General features: G+C 32.9%; 1 protein-coding gene across 2 annotated transcripts in view; it reads right to left on the bottom strand.

The window, feature by feature from the left end:
• LOC115885106 (protein apterous-like) overlaps nt 1-20,921 on the bottom strand; it is a 331,311-nt gene that overhangs the window by 206,806 nt on the left and 103,584 nt on the right. The window contains exons 2-4 of one of the 2 annotated variants that reach the window (XM_030903895.1): nt 19,854-20,016; nt 19,273-19,435; nt 18,660-18,857 (exon numbers count right to left, since the gene is read on the bottom strand). In XM_030903895.1, coding sequence (XP_030759755.1) covers nt 18,660-18,857; nt 19,273-19,435; nt 19,854-20,016 — 524 coding nt within the window. The remainder of the gene's footprint in view (nt 1-18,659; nt 18,858-19,272; nt 19,436-19,853; nt 20,017-20,921) is intronic. The other variant, XM_030903896.1, reaches the window with a different exon arrangement.

Here is a 20,921-nt window from a genome sequence, read left to right as displayed (position 1 = left end):
CTTAAATCCTAAAACTGGTAAGCATATACAGGGTGTTCTAATATTTCGTGGACATAGTACTACTACGTATATTTGGAATCCAAATAAGTTGATTGGACACAATTTACCTCTATACAAAAGTGCTTAGTTTGTAAGCTAGAGGGCTTGATGAATTTTGGGTGTCTATGTTTTCCTCTAACATTTGACTTTCACGAAATTCAAGAAAAAATACGGGAAGGGTGAAAACTACCCCTGTCCTCTCCGCTCTACGCTACCCTAGATGTGGAGCCACGCACCTAGAAGGACCATTTTACGAAAAGAAAATTTGTTGGCTATGGAGTTGGAAAATATTTTTATACTAAAATGTATATAGGGGTGGGGGTAGTTTTTCACCCTTCCCGTATTTTTTCTTGATTTTTGCGAATGCCAAATGTTAAAGCACTTAGCAAAACTTAGATACCCAAAACCTCATTCAAAACGGGATAACGGTTCTTAAAATATCTGAAAAAATGTATTTATTTTTTTAAAGTTTGATGCCCTCTACCGGATAAACGAAGCACTTTTGTATAGAAGTAAATAGTGTCCAATAAACTTATTTTGATTCCAAATATACGTAGTAGATTTATGTCTACGGAACATTGGGACACCCTGTATACTAGAGCAAACGATTCACCCAATCATTATTATAATTTTTTCTAATAAGTTCGATACATAATTGGTTTTACTACTCTAAAATCTTTTAAATTCTATAATAAAAAATCCATCAGTGTCGTATTTAAAAAAGAATTAATGATGGTAGGCTTACTTGTGTTATAACGAGTTATAACTATCACTACAGTCTCGGGGCTTTGACATAAGTCAATATCTGAGACAGTTTTACTGAGGTTAGTTCTCCATCTCCGATATCAGTTCTACCAAACTTCGTGACACGAATGGTTGTCATCTCGGCGCACTCAGTGATGAGATGTTTTGGTTGTTTCCTAATTTTTCCAACAGAATCTGCATTCGCCGTTGTTTCTTAGCTTCAATTTACTGACTTATTCGTTGAGGAGACAAAGTTCTGTTAAAAACTCCATGTCAATCCGAAAATTGTTCTTATTTAAATCAAGAAGGAAAATGTTAGATTTGCGGTTCTGAGAAATTTCTTCGGGTGTCTTAAATCGTTGGAGGATTAGCATTTCAAGTTACGGAGCCTTCCAGGTTATTGAGTTCCACCTTAAGTTGGTTTCCACTTGAGAAGCAGAACGGCTCTGGTCCAGTTAGTGGAATGTTCGCTCCTTTTCTAGCTAGATCGTTTGCTTCTTCGTTACCTTTTATCACTTGGTAGGGTGGCACCCAGAGTAGAAAGACTTTATTATCTTAGCCTAATTTGTTCAGCTTCTATAGGCAATATTTGACCAACTTCGAATTGATTGTTACTGAGTTGATCGCTTTTAATGCTGCCTGACTATCGGATAAGATGACTATTTCTTGTATAGTTCCTCTCTACGATAAGTTGTACGCATATTTCGATAGCGTAGATTTCTGCCTGGAGGATGCTTTGGTACTTGCCCATTTATTCTGAGTATTTTAATTCAACTGATGATTACAGATAGATTTATTCTGGAATCGGGTCATGTGGAGGGAATATCCAATTTCGTGCACCTGGCCGTTGTTGGGTCAACCAAGATGGATGTGTATAGGCCGCATTAAGCCTTGAAATTTAATCTTACGTGTGTTTTTTGTGTAAAATCAATATCACAAATACAAACTCGAGAGGTCGTCTACGTTCAGTATAACACTGTAAGAACCAGATTCATATGTAGTTTCTAAATAATGTTAAGAACGAAAGCAAAACGAAAAAAAAAAGAAGTACGAAATCCTTAACGGGAACCGGTTCCCATAACAACTCGCTCAAAAATAAAACAATACAATGATTTTAACATGTTTATTATTCGGTTTAATTCTTATGGGTACTCTTCCCCCGCCGCCTCTTCGCCCCCATGGCAGTACTTTTACCATTATTTCTTTCGCATCTTTTTTTTTCGTGCGTTCGCGCTCTTACCTAACCGTTATTATCGGCCTTAGCAGACAGACATTAAGCAGAGCAGAACTTATTTATATGCCGTGAAAGTCCGATACGAGCTTTAGGCTTGTACGGGGAATATGTTTTCGTCATGTTTCCTACGCTGCACACGAATGCCGGCTCATGCGAGAAGCGAACATAACTCTTCGCCCGGCGGCCGGTGTTTGGATGAGAGAAATTAAGTACGGTGGCTCGTGTACGATTTGGTATTTTAATCTGAGTCTAGTCTAGGTAGCTTCAAAATAAATAGCATTATCGGGGGCAGTTCAAACTAAATAACAGTACAAGGGGAAATCAAACCAGCCTTGACACGAATTCGCTCATTAGGTTGCGTCTCTTCCCAATGAATGGGCTCCAAGAAGCAGCTCACAATAGAACGGAATGAAGAAAAATTTTAAACTCAGTTAACAGCGATAACCAAAAAGTAAAGAGGCAACAAAGCAATGAGATTTTTGAAGGTCCGGAGTGCGGTAGACAGATAACATCACGTATCGGGCTTTTCAGTCGAAGAAAAACTCATGAAAGAAAACGCCTTGCGTGACCATCTTTTGATGCGTGTCAAATACTCGTCAGCGAGTAATGGCATTATGTATGTATGTATGTATATATGCATCTTCTCAATTCTTTCAATCAACGGCAGTAGTAGAAATCTTGTAGAACAAGAAAAGTGGCAATGAGAATTTGAAATTTATTGGAATATCAGTTTTTTTTTTCAAAAATCGAAAAGTATTCGGCATTTTTAAACTTTTGAAGCGTGCTTATTGTACCTAGTATCAAATTGTGCAACTTTGATTCCAAAAACAAAGCAAGAGAAGGTATGAAGATGGCTTTTCATATACAGTAGAACTGCAATAGTTAGGACACATATCGGGAACAGCTACCGCCGAAATGAAATATCCGGATTACTGGAGCAATATACTTTTAGATTTCATACTACTACATACTGCATCTAACAGTCCACCGTCTAAGAAAAATGCAGACCTTTAATTTATTTGCCTTTGACTTTTGTTAGCCAATAAAGAGGTAAAAATATCAAAATTGTCCGGTTGATAAGAGACGCCGAACTACTGGAGTGTTCGATTTGGTGCTGTGTCTGAATTAGTGAAGTTGTACTGTAGATGGAAAATACCTTTTATTATCTTTTTATTAAAACACTTTAACCTCTATTCTAGGCATCTTTCTTTAACACGACAGTTAAAGCTTCCTGGTTCTATATTTTATCAATATCTTCTATAGTTTATATTCATTCCTCACATGTGCCCGTTAGCCACGACACACGTTTTATTCTAATTACGTGACCGAATCGGCCCTCAGGCCGAAAATAGTCAGTCACCGTCGTCCGTATCGTATTTTTTTGACAAGTTAACTTTGAAAGCGACTGACGGCCGTCTTTGATGTTCGCCTCTTTTGCCGTTGTTGGCAGTGAAATAGAATGTGTGCCTTTCTGGTACGCACATACGTAACCATCTTCGGTACTAACCAGTGGCGGTTCTTGATAAAAAACTTATTTACATTTTATCACTCTTTCATTAATTGCTTATATACAGGGTGGTCCGAACTGTATTCGGGAAACTTGGGCAACATATTCTGCAAATAAAAATAAGTAAAAATGTTTGTATAAATATATGTCCGAAAATGCTTAGTTTCGGAGATACAGGGTGTAGAAGTTTCATTTTTATTTCGATTTTTTCCAAATAATTTCTGAAGTAACGTCAATATTTGGAAGAAAATTGGTGTCATTGGTAGTTTTTTGACATGAGAAATTTGATTTTGATGTCAATGTTTTTCCTACCTGTAGAGAGCGCCAACTACATATTTTTTAACTGCTCTGAAGAATAATAACTTTTCGTCTGTACATGTATGCCACTACTGAGTAAAATAAACAAAAAATATACATTTACGACGTGTTTTACGTAAAAAAGGCTCTTGGTAAAACTCGCTACTAGTAGATCTCAAAATATTTGGAATCTAATTTATCAATACCTTTCATCATTGATATAAAAATTAAACATGTTTACTAAATAGTTATTAGATTGAAATGATAAATTTGAACTGTTTTTGTGCCAAAAGTTCAACAGAAACTGTTTTATCATTTTTTCAAAGTAAAAATTATGATTTATTTAAAAAAATAAAAAGTTTGTATTTGTTTTTATTTGTTTTTGTACAGGAACCGACGAAGTTATTACTCTTCGAACCAGTTAAAAAATATGTAGGTGGCGCCTTCTATAAGTAGTAGTCATATTGACATGAAAATCAAATTTCTCATGTCAAAGAACTCCCAGATACCAATTTTCATCCAAATATTGACGTTAATTCAGAAATTATTTGGAAAAATGGAAATAAAAATAAAACTTCTACACCCTGTTTCTCCGAAACTAAGCATTTTAGGACATACATTAAAACGAAGTTTTTTACTTATTTTTTTCTACAGAATATGCTGCCAAAGTTTCCAAAATACTAGTTCGGACCACCCTGTATTATGTATTCCAAAAGCGATTCGTCATAGACTTGAAATTTATAAACAGTAATTTCGGCAGACTTATTATCCGGCGTTAAAGCTTAAATCTATTATAATTACTTTCTAAAAAGGCAAAGGCCCAGCTACATCATAACACCGGTTACCGATAGGTCACCGAAGTTAAACGACGTTAAACGATGCGAGCGGATGGACGGGTGACCGTCAAGAAACTCTTTCGTGCTGTTGTTCCATAGAAGAAGTGTAAAATCTATTGACACTTACTGCTCATGTGCTCATACACGCCGCTACCGGTTCGAGGTCGGATGAGTTCGGATATCAGAGTCGATTTAGACCCTGACCAAGTCGCTAGGCCATTGGTGATGATATGGCCAAGGACCGCGTAGTACCAGATTAGCCTTAGCAGCATAAAAGAAACGTTAACTTAAAATACTTTCCTTTTGTTCATTCAAACACTACATTGGCAGTGTATACTATATAAAAAATAGTCATAAATCAGTAAAAACTTATACTAAATTTTGTAATTATTAAATTGCATAAATCGGCTTCTACATTTTTGAAAATAATTTTACAGTTAATCAACAAATTATAATAAACCAACATTTGTTATTGATATAAATTTCCATTTAACAAGGAAAAGAGAATTATGAATTTGATATTTCCTTATTTATTTTAGTTATATAATTATTATACTAATCCTTTTACAACTGTTTATATGTATATTACACGTTGCTAATTATTGTTGTATAATTTAGACAATTTAATTAGTCCAAATATAATTTCTAAATGTTGCCAGAAGTATATTTTTGTTTTTGTTTTTTTTTTACACGTTGAAGAAGGTACATGTTGAAGAAGAAAAATCAGCATTACAAATTAGAAGAGAGGGGATAGATTTTTTATTGATGATTTTTTGGGTATAAAATTGCAAAAAAAAATAAATTAAATAAGACACCATCGAATACGAATAAAAAATCTATCGATTAATTATAAAGTAATAACTAAAAAATAAAAAAATTCATGATATTTTCATTCTATAAGAAAAATAAGGAGAATTCAGTTTTCAAAGGAACTCTACAGGGTTGTTCACCACATACGACACGGAGTATTGTAGCTAAACGATGAGATTTTTACAAATTGTAAGTCTTGGGTTCGATGAAGGACTATTAGAGGTACAATTTAAAAATAATTTTACAAGATACAGAGTGTCCCAAATAAGTAAAAAATATCAAAGTTGTATTTTTTTAAATGGAACACCCTGTATATTATTACATTTTTAGTTTCTACGATTAAAATAAAGGTAAATTTGATTAAGGTTTATTATGCTTAAACCTTACCGTTTTGAAATATTTTCAATTTTGTGAAATTGCAGTAAAAATTTTAAGGCTTCATTTCTCCAAGGGTATCAAAGTTTTTAATACTAAATATTTACTGAAGTTTATTTACTGATCAGTTATTGTGTTGTAATAATAAAAATAATACTACCTTATACAGAGTGTCTAAAAATTTATTTTAAATAATTATTAGCTTCAAACGGCAATAAGTTGTTTAATTTAAATAAAACACCCCCTATATTTTACGAGAATCAGATGCACAATTTAATTGTCTATCAAATTATATTATACCATTTTTTACCTATCTCTTTAAGTTTCCGTAGAAAATGCATTTTCTTGTAATTTAGAACTTATTTATCAATATACCCACATTATCAATATACCCTCAATATAACCTACATCAATATAATTATTGACATTTCAGATTATTTTTAAAGATGTACCAAATTTTTAAAGAGTACAGATACTAATATTGTCGATATAATTCGTTTATTTCATTAAAAAATAAAAAAAACTGTTTAAATATTTGTTAAAGAGGATCAATTAATATGATTCCAGTATTCAAACTACATTAACTGACTGTTTGCATTGATTAATAATAATTGCTCCAAATGCTAAAAAACTGAGTTTTGCATGGGCATTAAACAGTGTGATAAAAAGTAACACCTTAAAAATGATATTTCATTTTTTAATAAATGCTTATTTATAACAACAGAGACTTTAATTTGATAACTTATTAATATATTGATTTCTGACTCAAATCCACATTTATTTATAATAATTTATTAACGAACACAATTAAGTATGTAATTAATTAGTATATGGGCGGAAATAATGGTGTTATATTTAATTAATGGTATACTCTTTTATAAAGATTTAAATAGTTTTCTTTTGCATACAAATGGGCTAGTAATATTATCGTTTTGCTAAAAACGATAATATTAGTAATAGTTTAATACATTTGTACATTTGTTGCTTTAAAAACAATCTAAAATGTCAATATTCCATGGATATATTGATAAATGAGGTCTAAATTAAAAGAAAATGCATTTTCTAAGAAACTTGAAGGGATAGGTAAAAATGGTATAATAATTTGATAGACAATTTAATTGTGCATCTGATTCTCCTAAAATATACAGGGCATTCCATTTAAATTAAAGAGAGTTATTGCCGTTTGAAGTTAATATTATTTAAAATAAATTTTTAGACACTCTATAAGGTAGTATTATTTTATTATTGCAACACAATAACTGATCAATAAGTAAACTTCATTAAATATTTAGTATTAAAAACATTGATACCTGCTGGAGAAAATGAATCTTTAAAAATTTTTACTGCAATTCTAAAATTGAAAATATTCAAAAACGGCAAAAGGTTAAGTATAATAAACTTTAATCAAAATTTACCTTTATTTTAATCGTAGAAACTAAAAATGTAATAATATACAGGGTGTTCCATTTAAAAAAATACAACTTTGATATTTTTTATTTATTTGGGACACTCTGTATCTTGTAAAAATATTTTTAAATTGTAGCTCTAATAGTCCTTCAACGAACCCCAAACTTACAATTTGTAAAAATGTCATCGTTTAGCCACAATACTCCGTGTCGTATGTGGTGAACAACCCTGTATACAGGGTGGTCAGAATTGTATTCGAGAAACTTCGACAGCATATTCCGCAAATAAAAATAAATATAAAAGTTCTTATGAATGTATGTCCTAAAGCGGTTTGTTTCGGCGATACAGGGTGTAGAAATTTCATTTTTATTTCGATTTTTTCCAAATAATTTCTGAACAAACGTCGACATTTGGATGAAAATTGGTATCTGCGAGTTTTTTCAGATGATAAATTTGATTTTCATGTTAATATGACTCCTACTTGTAGAGTGCGCTACCTACATATTTTTAACTGGTTCGAAGGGTAATAAATTTTCGTCGGTACCTGTATAAAAATTACTGAATAAAAAAATATCCATTTCCACCATTTTTTCCAGAAATATTAAATTTTTACATAAAAAAAGTCTCTTGGTAAAAAACCACAATATACGTCATTACTGACATAAATTAAATATATCAAATAGATAGTTATTAGACTGAAATAATAAATTTGAAGTATTTTTGTGTTAAAGGTTTACCAGAAACTGTTTTATCATATTTTTTTCTAAGAAATATATATGATTAATTTAAAAAAAAATAAAAGTTCTCCAAATTTATCATTTCAGTCAAATAACTATCTATCCAACACGTTTAATTTTTGTCAATAATGTCATGTCTTGACTATTTCCATTCTAAATATCTCGAGAACGGTTGCTCGTGCCAATTTTTACCAAGAGTTCTTTTCAAAAAACATATAGGTGGCGTTCCCTAAAAATAGGAGTCATATTATTGATATAGAAATCAAATTTCTCATCTCAAAAAACATCCAGACAGCAATTTTTATCTAAATATCGATTATAATTTAGAAATAATTAAAATTAAGTTTAGAAATAATTAAACGAAATTAAAGTAAAACTTCTACACCCTCTATCTCCAAAATGAAGCATTTTAGGACATATATTTATGCGAACTTTATATATTTTTATCTGCAGAATATGCTACCGAAGTTTCCCAAATAAAATTCGGACAACCCTGTATATCTCACAGTCATAGCAAAGCCTTCATCCAAAGACCTAATTCTAAAACTATAAAGAAACTCGTAATACTCAGCAGGGATTACACCAATTCATACCTATATAGCTGTCAGGTGCTATCTGAACAAACTCAACCTGCAACAACAAAGTTTTAGCTGCAGACTCATAACATGTCATATAGAGGCTCTGAATCGTAAGAGATAATTTCTATTTGGGCAAGCAATGATAGAACCAGAGGAACTATGCTCCCGTCCTATCAAGACCCTGCAGAAGATGGTACAGGACACCAGAGGACAAACAAAATATGTCTTACAAGTAGCAGTGTTTCCAATAAAAAACTGTTCCTTAAAGAAAAAATTCCCTATATCTCTATAGTAATGACTGTTAATTTTTTAGAGCATTTTTCTTGTTACAAGAAAATCAAAATATTATACAATCATTTCACTTATTATTAGTAATTATGTTTGTATCCATACAGTTAATTAAAAGAAAACAAGAGAGATATGAGAAGAGTAGAATTGCTTTCAATTTAAGGGCTTAATATATCTAGAAATGGCAGCAATACAACTGGCATGTATGGTAATTTCAAATGTTTGAAAAAAATGGGTTATTCACACTCACAACCCATTAGAAAAAAAAACTGAAGTACAATCATTATAAAAATCCAAAGAATATAATATTAGAAACTTTTCGATTATCTCCGGTATTGAAAAAAAATCTCAAGATCAAAATCCGAGAACCAAACTACTCGCGGTTCGGTAGAACTGGTTTCTTTTATTTGAGAATGGCTTTTCAAGTGTTTGCTTTTTAAACGGACCTTGTATGGACTGTTTAGTCGAATAACTTTGCTGTCGTTTTGTCTTTAAGAATCTCAGTCGAGAAGGCCGCGCATAATTGTTATTATGGCATTCTTTTCAGCTTAGTAAAATGATTAATACAGTGATTTATTTTTAATAGCGTTAAAGCAAGAAAAAATCAAACAGCGGCAGCTAGATCTTCGAAGAGGTCTGAAGGGTCTAGACTCCATTTTTGTTACTACACTGACCTAAAATTATCATTTATTTTAAATTTCAATATGTTTTGTTCTAGTTGACCAATTTTGATGATTTTTTAAGCAATTTATAGCTAAATTATTTGAAATGTTAATGCCTTTTTCCGTCCTCAAGCTGTTTATTATACGAAAACAATATATTGTCCTATTAGCGAAAGTTTGCAACACCTTGTGTAATGGTTTAACAAAGTAAAGAATATAAAGAGCGATTTATTGTTAAGATGCATTTTTTGTCGATGGTTTGTTTTTATATTAGTTTCAATAGCTTTTTTGTTGTTGATGATATTCGTTTTTCAAGATTTTTGATTAATGACAATTTTAGAAATAAAAGCTTACCTTTGCTTTTAGTCCTCATCAACACACCTAGAAGCAGTGGTTATTGTTTTTGTAATGTTACTGTCATTGACAGTTACTCTAAAACAGAGGTGCTTTTAAGTCCAGAAGTTTAAACGGTTTTTGTTGCTTTAATTGAACATGATAGAGATCAACCCCTGAACTTAAAATCATTACTGCTACAGTACCTAATTGCCAAGAAAATTCAATAATAATATGAATTTTCAATAACGGTGATATATAAAAACAATAAACACTTTTGATAAATTGATAAATAAACACCTTGATGATAAAGAGATTTTTAAATTCTTTACTTTGTTAAATTATTCCACAGGATAATGCAAACTTTCGCCAACATATCAACACTATATTTTTTTCATATAAAAAAGCTGAAATAGTTAGTGAAAGTTGCTTAAATAATCATCAAAAGGGACTCACTAGAATAAAATATACTGAACTTTAAAATGCCTGATATTCTTGTGACAAACATAAGAAAGCTTAATATCGCAAACACAACTCATGTAAAAGTGGGAAATAACCGAGCACCAGAAAGCATTAGACAAGGAGATAGCCTTAGCCCCTAATAATTCAGCCTTTTAATGGACATCATCATAGAGTAGGTGATCTCAATAAATAAAAGTTATCGAATGAGACACAACAGAGTTAGCATAGAGTCCTGAAACTGGTAGTAAAAAACAAAGTTATTGCGCAAGCATCACAGTTAAGATAGTTAGGAATATATATGTCGTACTACCACTATCCAGAGAAGAATCTGAGAGGCCAAATAAACAGAGCAATATAGTCATGTCAGGATGCCTGAGGCAAATATTATGGATAAACCCCTTCGTGCGAACAGGCAGCAAACTTAATTTAGAAGACATAATTTAAGAGGAAACAAACAAAACCAAAAGCATGTTAACGGTAGCTGAAATAAAGAACCTAAGAACCATAATTGGGAAGACTCGAAGAGACCGAATTAGGAACACAGATATTAAAGATACACAAGATACAACAAGAAGATATGTTATATAACACGCATAGCTCTGGAAGGGAAACCGGTGGGTAAGAGCTCTACAAAGATGGAAAGATATTTGGCAGTCTACCTTTCAAGAATTTATACAGAGGCAAACTTAAAACTAAGAAATCGACAGATTTCAAATTAAAACAAGACGAAGAACGACTTAATACTTGAAAATTTGAAGGTATCGTGTTTTCATGTCGTTTAATGTATTGCTAGAGAGAAATACTAGAAGAAATAATATACTAGAAAAAAATCATTATTAGAGATAACAATGTTATATAGGTATTCTGATTTTCTAACTTCTGTTGCTCTACTTGGTAAAATATAAAGCTCTTATCATTCACCGGTTATGAAAATGACATGTATATTGGCCTATAATATTTTATACCAATAAATTATCGGGAATGTCGATTTTTGACACGTCCAGTCGTTGTAACTGCTCGCTATATCAACGTTGTTTAGTCTAAACGAATGTCAAGAGGGCATCAGCGATAACAATAACCATTATAAGAGGAAAATAAAACAGATTATATGTACCGGGTGAACCAATAATAGATGAGATCGACTATAGTTCAGGAACCGATAATGATAGAACTTAAAGAGAAAATACTTAATATAAAGAGGAAACTTTCGTAGAAAAAAATGAGAGATAAAAATAATTTTTCACCAATGCCCCTCAAAACCACAAAATGTACCGTAATAATGTGTGCCACTAGGGAATGCAATCCAGCACCAAAATCGCAATCCCGCAAACCCGCGGGATTAAAGCAGTCAATCCCACGGATCCGCAAAACTGCGGACTGTAAACAATATTCATACATTTGGTCCTAAATGGTACAAAAGGCATTGTACATTTTGCATAGGTCCACAATATATTGATATAGCGTGTATCTTAAACGAGCTGTACAAAAATTTGGACCGATGTATACAGGGTGTTCAAAAAATATATTTAATATTAAATAAACTTAAATTTTATTATAATTTATCTACTGATTTTATAAATAAAATATTATTCTGATGTTGAAGTTTTTTTAACTTGTGTTAGTTATCTGCTTTTAGATATACTCTATATCAATAATTTCTTGGTATATGCAGAATGAATGTACAAAGCTTTTTGTACCATTTAGGACCATACGTATGACTAAAAATGCATATTTTTCAAAAAAACGTCGTATTTTCCTTAAAACAAAAAAAGTTAAAGAAACCTATCAAATTGTTTTTTCTAATTTCAATACAGATTAGTGGTACTTGGTAAAAATTTCGATTTTTTAAAAATTGTAAATTTGCGGTAAAAAAGATTCTTGACCAAATTTTCACACTCTTATAAAACATCCTGTATACGAGAATTCGCTAAATATAGTTTCGAAAACCATATAGCATCTTAATCACAATAGATGCATCTAAAACCTGGTCCAAACCGCATCCCAAAGTTTTTTTTAGTTCAAGAGATACCTATTCAACTTTAAATTTACCCTAAAATTTTGCTTGTTCCGATAATTACATATGTCCGGCAGTTTATTTGACGAAATTTCCACATGTACTAGTTAGACGCTTTTCTTCACTTACGCACATACGCCAGAAAGAAATCTAACAAGTAACCTGTTTGTTTCAGTTATTTTTAATGGCCAAGCCGTAAGGGGAATCCCCCGGGTTCCGACCGTCGACGCATCGGCCCGTAACGAACCGGTTTGACCCTGATCGAGATCGATTCGGTTACCCAGTAGTAATGGGTCTATCCCGCGGATCCCGCAACTTTGATCCCGCGGAATCTCAGAGGTATCCCGCATTTGCGGGATTGCATTCCCTACGAGCCACTAACAAAGTTTTTACGGCACTGTTACAAAGTAATATCAAAAACAGAATCAGCAAGGTCGGAATAACATTTGGAATGCTCAGCAATATTTGGAGATCTGGACAATACTCTCAACTTACCAAACTTAAAATTTTCGATTCAAATTTCAAGTCAGTATTGCTGTCTAGTGAAAATTACACTGCCATTAATTAACAAATTCCAAGTATTCATAAACCGCTGTCACCCAAAAATTGTAGGAATATTCTGGCTAAACACTATCGGAAATAAGGATTTATGGAGCTTAACCAACCAGAGGCAGGTGTATAATGAGATCAAACTAAGGAAATGGAGGTGGATTGGTCACACATGAGGCGAAGCGGCTATAACATCGCTGGCAGAGTTATTGAGTGGAACCCACAAGGCAGTAGAAGAACTGGTTGTCCAAGACATACGTGGCAAAAACAACTAAAAAGGAGATCGAAACAGTAAATCAATTTCAAATAACCGAATCCGCTGGAGAGTATTTACTAAAGCCTAAAGCTTGATTTTTATGCGTCCGTTATCCGTTGATACGATGGTCCGATGGCGCTCTGATTGGTCATAGCGTTTTCGTGCCACTTTTCATCCGTAATTTTTTTACTCCAGCCCGTCAACGGAGAAAGATCGTACGATAACGGATGTTTTGACATTTTCTTAACAAATTTAATCTAACCTTAATAAAAAATATAACAGTACAAGAGCTAGCAACGTCGGAAAAACGAGAATTTTAAGAAATCTGGTTCTCTCCTGTGCTCTTCTGACCAAAGTGCGGGCCGTCTGGCTGCCGATACCGGTAGACTACTGCGGTTCACTATTGCGCATCACATCTGTACAGGGTATCCCATTTTTGTGTGTTTTATGGGATTTCTCGTTTATGAGTGAGTTTATGAGATACACAGTGATACGATTTTCACATTACTTTGCTACTTTTTTTTGCACTAAATTTAAAACCAGGTCATTTTCTAACCAATCGAAGTCTTTAAATTCAGTCAATAAAATTAATATCGTATCATCTTATCGTCGCACTACGGATGCATGTCAATCAAAGCTTTATGCTCCACGTATAGGAGTAAATGACAAAATTAACAAATCAAAATGAAGTTGAGTAAAATGCGTTCATTTAGAATAAAAATTACATACCTAATTTGAGACTAAAAGTGTTTGATCTTTCCCCATCATTTTATTTTTGAAAATAAAAAAAAGATCTATGCAAAAAAACAGTCTTTCACACAGTCTTCAACGAGATTACAGTGCTTATATTTTTAACAAATCTAAATTATAAAAATTTACAAGAAAATTGGAATTTTCTTTTTGTTAAGTTGCTGTTATATCCTTTTCTAGCCATCTTTCGAACTTGAAAATAATTTTTGGCCATTTTTCTTGGCCGGTTTACCTATCAATATTTTATTTTGAGTTCTACAATATATACAATATATTCCCGATCTACAGCCGTCATTCTTTATTATTGGACCGCCCTGTATATTATCTCTTTACGGATAAATAAAAGTCAGAAAGCGTTACGAAAAAAAATATTTATGAGATACTTAATGGTTGTTTGTATATTTTTCTTTCGAATCACAATCTTTTAAATTCCATTCACCTCAGTTGAGTTATTTTGCTCGATTTATTACGTAAAATATTACTTTTGGCACAGAATTCCGCATAATATGATGTGTAAAAAATATGATTAATAGTAATTTAGTGGAGTGTCAACTTCACTGGCGTGCTGTTTCTATTGAAATAGTCTAAATACATTAAGATGATATATGAGGGTGATTGTGATATGGTATTATGTCTGGAATTATCAAAATAGTCATACTTTTTGTTTTGCTTTATGAATATTAGTGACTGAGAGAAATTATGTAACAGGCTATTTTTAAATAATAGAGACATTGGTAAATAAAAGTATACTCAATTTTTTAATTACTATATTTACTATACCGGGTGCTGCATCGTCGAGCGGGACATATAGGAAATCCCATGTAAATTTTAATGGTGTCAATTATTGGCTTCCCTAATTATTTTAAAGAATAATTCTACTTAGGTTTATTGAAGAGCACTAAAACCCACATTCAAAAGAATAACTTTAGATATTTTTGATTAACCCGTTTACGAGTTATCGCCCATTTCTTTTTAAATATTTCTCCTTTCTTATGGCCCTGTATTTACTTATATACAGTCAAATGAAGTTGTCATTTCAGAAATTAATCTATTTAGTGCTTTATTATTATTATAATTAAAAACTCATACCTACATCGAAAATATTAGCCATAAATTACACTACCGAAGAAAAAGTATTGATGATTAAATGGTATTATCAAGGAAATAGTTATCAAAAGGTGTCGGACATGTTTGCTGCTCTGTATCCGAATAGACCGATACCTGGAAAATCTACAATCGCAAGGAATATCCAGAGATTTGAGACCGAAGATACCTTAATAAATAACTGCAAATGTGAAGCAAGGCCAGGAACAAGGAGAAGATGCAAGAAATGATACCGACTTGGAAGTTTTATTGTGCGTGGAAGAGAACGATGGAAAGATCAGCACAAGGAAACTTCAGGATGAAATAGGAATAGATCACACTACAGCGTTTCGAATTTTGAAACGACATAAATACTATTCCTTCAAATATGAAAAGCACCAAGAGCTACGAGATAGAGACGAAATACGGCGGCAAGCGTTTTGTTTTTAATATGATGGAAGGAGCAAACACGGATAGGGAATTTTTAAAAACATATGTTTCACTGACGAATGCACGTTTATCTTAAATAATGAACCCAATGTTCAAAATGATCGATATTGGAACAAAGAAAACCAACACGGGTTTGTCGAAACAAGGACGCAATATCCACAGAAAGTAAATGTTTGGGCAGGGATATTCGGACACAATATTATCGGGCCATTATTTCTTACGCGAAATTTAAATGTAGAATATTATTTGGAACTACTCGAAAATCATATTTTACCTGCTTTACATGATGCCGCTAGGGAAAATCAGGAAGTTTGGTACCAAATGGATGGCTGCCCGGCACATAGTACCCTGGTTGTTCGGGAATATTTAGACAATAGTTTTAACGGAAACGTTATTGGCCTAAATCATATAGTAAATTGGCCAGCAAGGTCTGCTGATATTTTGCCAAATGATTTCTTTCTCTGGGGCCATTTAAAAAATGGATAATGAATAATATACAAGGATAAAAAATACCCAAATCTTGACGAGTTAAAAAATGCTATTTCTGCCGAATGCAATCGAATTTCAGTTTACTAGTAAACTAGCGAATGTAAGAAGAGAATTTTATGATCGCCTGGGTTATTGTCTAGCAGTCGATGGAGGAATATTTGAACATCTTAAATCCTAAAGTTTTAACAATTTAATATATTCATATTAATTTGTATTTATACATCTTTTTCAGATTTCCGATGTAGGAATGAGTTTTCAATAATAATAAAGCACTAAATAGGTAAATTTCTGAAATGACAACTTCATTTGACAGTTATCTTTTACCTTGACTGGTGCTCATAAGTAAATACAGGGCCATAAAAAAGGAGAAATATTTAAAAAGAAATCGGCGATAACTCGTAAACGAGCTAATCAAAAATATCTAAAGTTATTCTTTTGAATGTGGGTTTTTGTGCTCTTCAATAAACCTAAATAGAATTATTCTCTAAAATAATTAGGGAAGCCAATAATTGACCCCATTAAAATTTACATGGGATTTCCTATGTCCCGTCCGACGATGCAACACCCGGTATAATATATTATTACTATAAAATGGAAAACACATTTCTTGCAGTATAGGTAGGTATATAATAAAATTATATAACAATTCTTGCCATTTAACTGCTGATATAGAAATTTAATTCCACACTGTGTTTGTCATAATGTGGATCAACCTGCTCTCACTACCGGTTTCGGAGCCCTACTCCATCATCAGGTGAGCTTGGGTCGATTCCACTAGTAGGTACTCTGCGCTGTGTTTGTCATTTTGTGGAATCGACCCAAGCACCCATGATGATGGGGAGTAGGGATCCGAAACCGGTAGTGAGAGCAGGTTGATCCACATTATGACAAATACAGTGTGGAATTAAATTTCTATATCAGCAGTTAAATGGCAAGAATCCTTATATAATTTTATTCTTACTATATTTACTATATAATATTATTATTATATTTACTACTTTAGATGTTTTAAAAACAATCTTATCCACGCAAGAATATTTAGCAAAGAATGTAGTTGGAGCGTTTAATTTTATGAAGCGTTTAAAATGTCACTAAAACACGAATGTAATACCTACAACGTTTTATCCACATAAAAATGTATATGTTTAGCTAAAATTATAAAAATTTCACAGGAAATATTAGAGGCAAGCAATATTTTTAAGAACTGAAGTCAAGATAGCGTTTGTTGCTATGGTAACTATGTTGTTCAGTAGTGATACAAACAAAAGTTTGACAAATGTAAAAATTGCAGCTTGTGTCATAAGAATTTGCAAACGCATTTCAAAAACCACGAAAAATGGAAGAAAATGACCATGGTATTCCTAGAGTAATTTTAATCAATTTTTAATCATTTCATTTACAGTCTGCAAAGAGTAGCGAACATTACGAAAAAGTGTTCGCGGAATACTTTCACTTTAGGCGCTTCGTTTTGTGGATAAAGTATAAATTAAGATTCATTTATTTTCTTCAATTCTCACTAAGTTTACAGTGCATAAATGAACAGGTGCCCAAAAACCAGCAGGAACAAATATCATAGATTTTTTAAAAAGGGTTTATACTAAAAAAGTTGAAACTTGTAATTGCACATTTTATGCAGTTACATTATATTTCGTCGTCTAAATAGAGCATTTGATGATATTTTACTTTTACTCTTCGACTTTGAATGACAAACAGACATAGTACTATACAAGCTTCCGCGTTACTGTCATATAATCTCTAACCGAACGACCAAAATTATTATATTACAAAACAAACGAAAGTTAAAAAAATGAAGACGAACGAAAGACGCGTAGAAAAAAAAATGAAAACAACTCAACGCCAACTCGGTGAATGGAAGTAATTTCTAAGCCGACTTGAAGGTTATACCGCTTGAAATGTGACTTAATTCACTCTGACGAGTCGTTTTAAATAGTCAAAGGGGCCAGCGAGTGACGGAATTGAAAAGACTTGCCAAACAAAATAAAATTTCGCTTTGGAGGATGTAGGTTTGAATTGTGTCAACAGTCAACATACCTTCTAAAAAGGCTCCAAAAAAAAGTTGTGCTTATTTTTTTTAATTTAATACTTGTATTGTTTTAGGTGCTTCTTACGTTGAAAAATGTCTTATCTGATAAAATGGAAACAGCTACTAAGGAGAATTAAGAGTCTATTACGCTGTACTTTCGGGTTACTCTCAGGGGTCGGGTAAAGCGGGTGTTTGGCCGAAGGAAATATATATTTTTTTCAGAAATTTGCCGGATCCTGTCGTGTTAAGCCCCACACAAAATTCCAAAGACACGTGCTTTGATTAAGGCTTGACTAAGGTTTGCAGAGCTTCAGCATTTGTCATAAAATAGCGATCAATTTGTTACAAAACCATATAAATAATATATCACTGTAATCACAAAACTTCAATCTATTTCCGTATTGTAACGAAATATTCAATTATGTCTTTATTTTCGAGAAAATTTAGTCCAAACATAAGAAATATTTTATTGATGTTTGACCATCAAAATCTTAAAAATAAAGGAGTTGTCTAAAAATGTGCTACAATACGGATATAGTATCTTTTATCTCTAATTTCCTTTCTCATTTGTGTAAAAATACCTAGCCAGTTTTACATAAAACGTTAAATGCCGAACGCTTATTTTGCTACTTTTTTTTTGCTCTTAAGATTTAATCTGAACCTGTCAAGATAGAGCCATAACACAATTTAAAATAAAATAGAAAAATTGACATACCTGTAGTAGTCTTTCTTACAGTAGATATTTCCGTCGCGCGAAAAACACGTAATATCACCGTCCAAAGTGTTCCTGCACTGACAACACTGCAAACATTGCGCGTGCCACCGCCGTTCCACCGCTTGGAGGTAGTACCGATCGGTGATTTTGATGCCGCAGCCTGCGCACACTGCAGCACCAGCAAGTTCGTCCGCACAGCTGCAAAGAAACAGAAAAAAATAAAGCTAAAACCAAACAAGCACTAGAAAGGTATAGTTCACTAGAGATATACACTGACCGGTACAAAAAACAGGCACCTTAAAATATTTATGTTGTTTAAAGTTCAATATATTTTCTTCCAGTGGACTGACTCATTTTGGCTAATTTAATTTTTGCCCTTAAGGTTTTCACGTTTTCTAGTTTAGAAATGTTTAAGAAAACTTCTTCTGCTTGATCCTGTTTATTTCTATTCTTACTAGTTGAAGCCTAGCGCATGCGCCACGACATCAGGAAAAGAAATACTTTTTATTTTATTTTTTTAATTAAATGAAAAAAAAATCCGGCGACGACAGTTTTTAGAAGAGCCAATTAGCTATCTTTTAATGTTATTATTTTCATTAAGATTGCGCCATACCTAGATGGTGGTGTTGGTGGTGACGATGGAGTTGTATCCGGTTCAATTTTGGGTATGTGATGGTCGAATGAAGATCCGGGTCTTCGCAGTTCGGGGGGTGTCACCGAATGTGGAGGTCGGGGAGGGGATGATCTACAGGAGTCCGATCCACAGGACTGGTGCACTAGAATACCAGATACATATATTTTTCATAGGTTTGCAAAACTATACACTTAACACAGTCTTATGGAGCGATAAACAATGACTGATATTGTTGGCAATAGTGTATTGATGATTGATACTGATAGTGATATTGATTAGTGATTGATACTGATGCTAAAACAAATAATCGATCGAAAATATTTAGCAAGGTATGTCAATCTATTTACTATTTGTTTGGCTTTTATTACTTGTGAAATCAATAATTAATTTTTGGTTTGTTTTGACGCTATATAGTAATAACAGCTGATAAATATTAATTGTCAACCACCCGAGCAAAATCAGAATAGCTAACTAATTCAATCATTGTTGACTGCTCCGTACAAGTAATTTATAATATTATTATAACAATGGTGGTTAAAAAATAAAGAGCTGTAGCTTACTTTTTTCAGTGTGGTTGTTGTTATCCTGGGACAGTGGTCCCGTGGACCCCAATTGGGTGTCTCCCAGCGGCTCCCCCTTGAGCGGAGGCTCGCATGAGGGCAGATTGGGCGACAGATCTCTGGAGGGGTCATAGGCGGGTCCGATATATTGATCGTTCGGCTGCTGAAATAAAAGAAATTAAATAGTTAGTTTGGTTTGGTTTGGTTTTCATCGTTTCCAAGTAAAAAAAGAACATTGGATGACAACTGTATAAATCTCAAACACCAAAAAGAGTAATTAAACAAATATAGTCGTAGTATAGTAGTTTTATTTGATGTACAACCTGTAACCTGTATGTACACCATCAATAATACATAAAGTTCTAAAAACAGAAGAATTTCAACAATCCTATTTCCTTTGATCACATTATATATTATAGCATACGCGATGTTAAGTGCTATAAAACAAACGGATATTACTTGAATAAGATTAAGTAAAGAATCATTGCTTCCAGTCCAGGGAGCTGCATAGTTTCTTTTTATCTTCATCTCTTCTCGTATATCAACGGCTTATAATTAGAAAATCCTTTATCGATAATTTAGGTTAAGCAGTAGCGTCGTAGAGAGAGAGACATAAATCAACGGGAAATCTTCTTACCGATATTTATGTCCGACAAAGAAGCTTTGCTACGTTTTAATTTATCTCTAATGACTCGGTGCCGCCTGGCGTTAATTTATTTTTTGTGAGAAAAGCAAACATTTTTTTAAGTCGTTTCTACGGCATACTGAAATGGACGCCAACATAAAAGTATATTGGTAGATTACAATAATAGTATGAATTAAAAATCTATTTGCAGACGCATACTAGGGTCGGCACCTCTGGCCTTGGGTGCCGATTTTCGCGTGTACGAAGAGTACGGTCAATACGCTCAGTACAATAGCATGTACTGAATAAAGAAAGAAGGCAGGCTTCCCACAAGAACATTTTTGATTGCGCAGAACTTGACCATAAAAATATGTAGCATTTTATAGTCATCCATGACAAATAACTGTATAAATTATCCAATAAGACGTACGTTCGCCAAATTT

The sequence above is a fragment of the Sitophilus oryzae genome, unplaced genomic scaffold (genome assembly GCF_002938485.1).
Source record: "Sitophilus oryzae breed Bouriz unplaced genomic scaffold, Soryzae_2.0 scaffold_374_pilon_pilon, whole genome shotgun sequence".
NCBI classification, from domain to species: Eukaryota; Metazoa; Arthropoda; class Insecta; order Coleoptera; family Curculionidae; genus Sitophilus; species Sitophilus oryzae.
The sequence above is the reverse complement of the archived record's forward strand: the minus strand, read 5'-3'. Positions and strand labels throughout refer to the sequence as shown.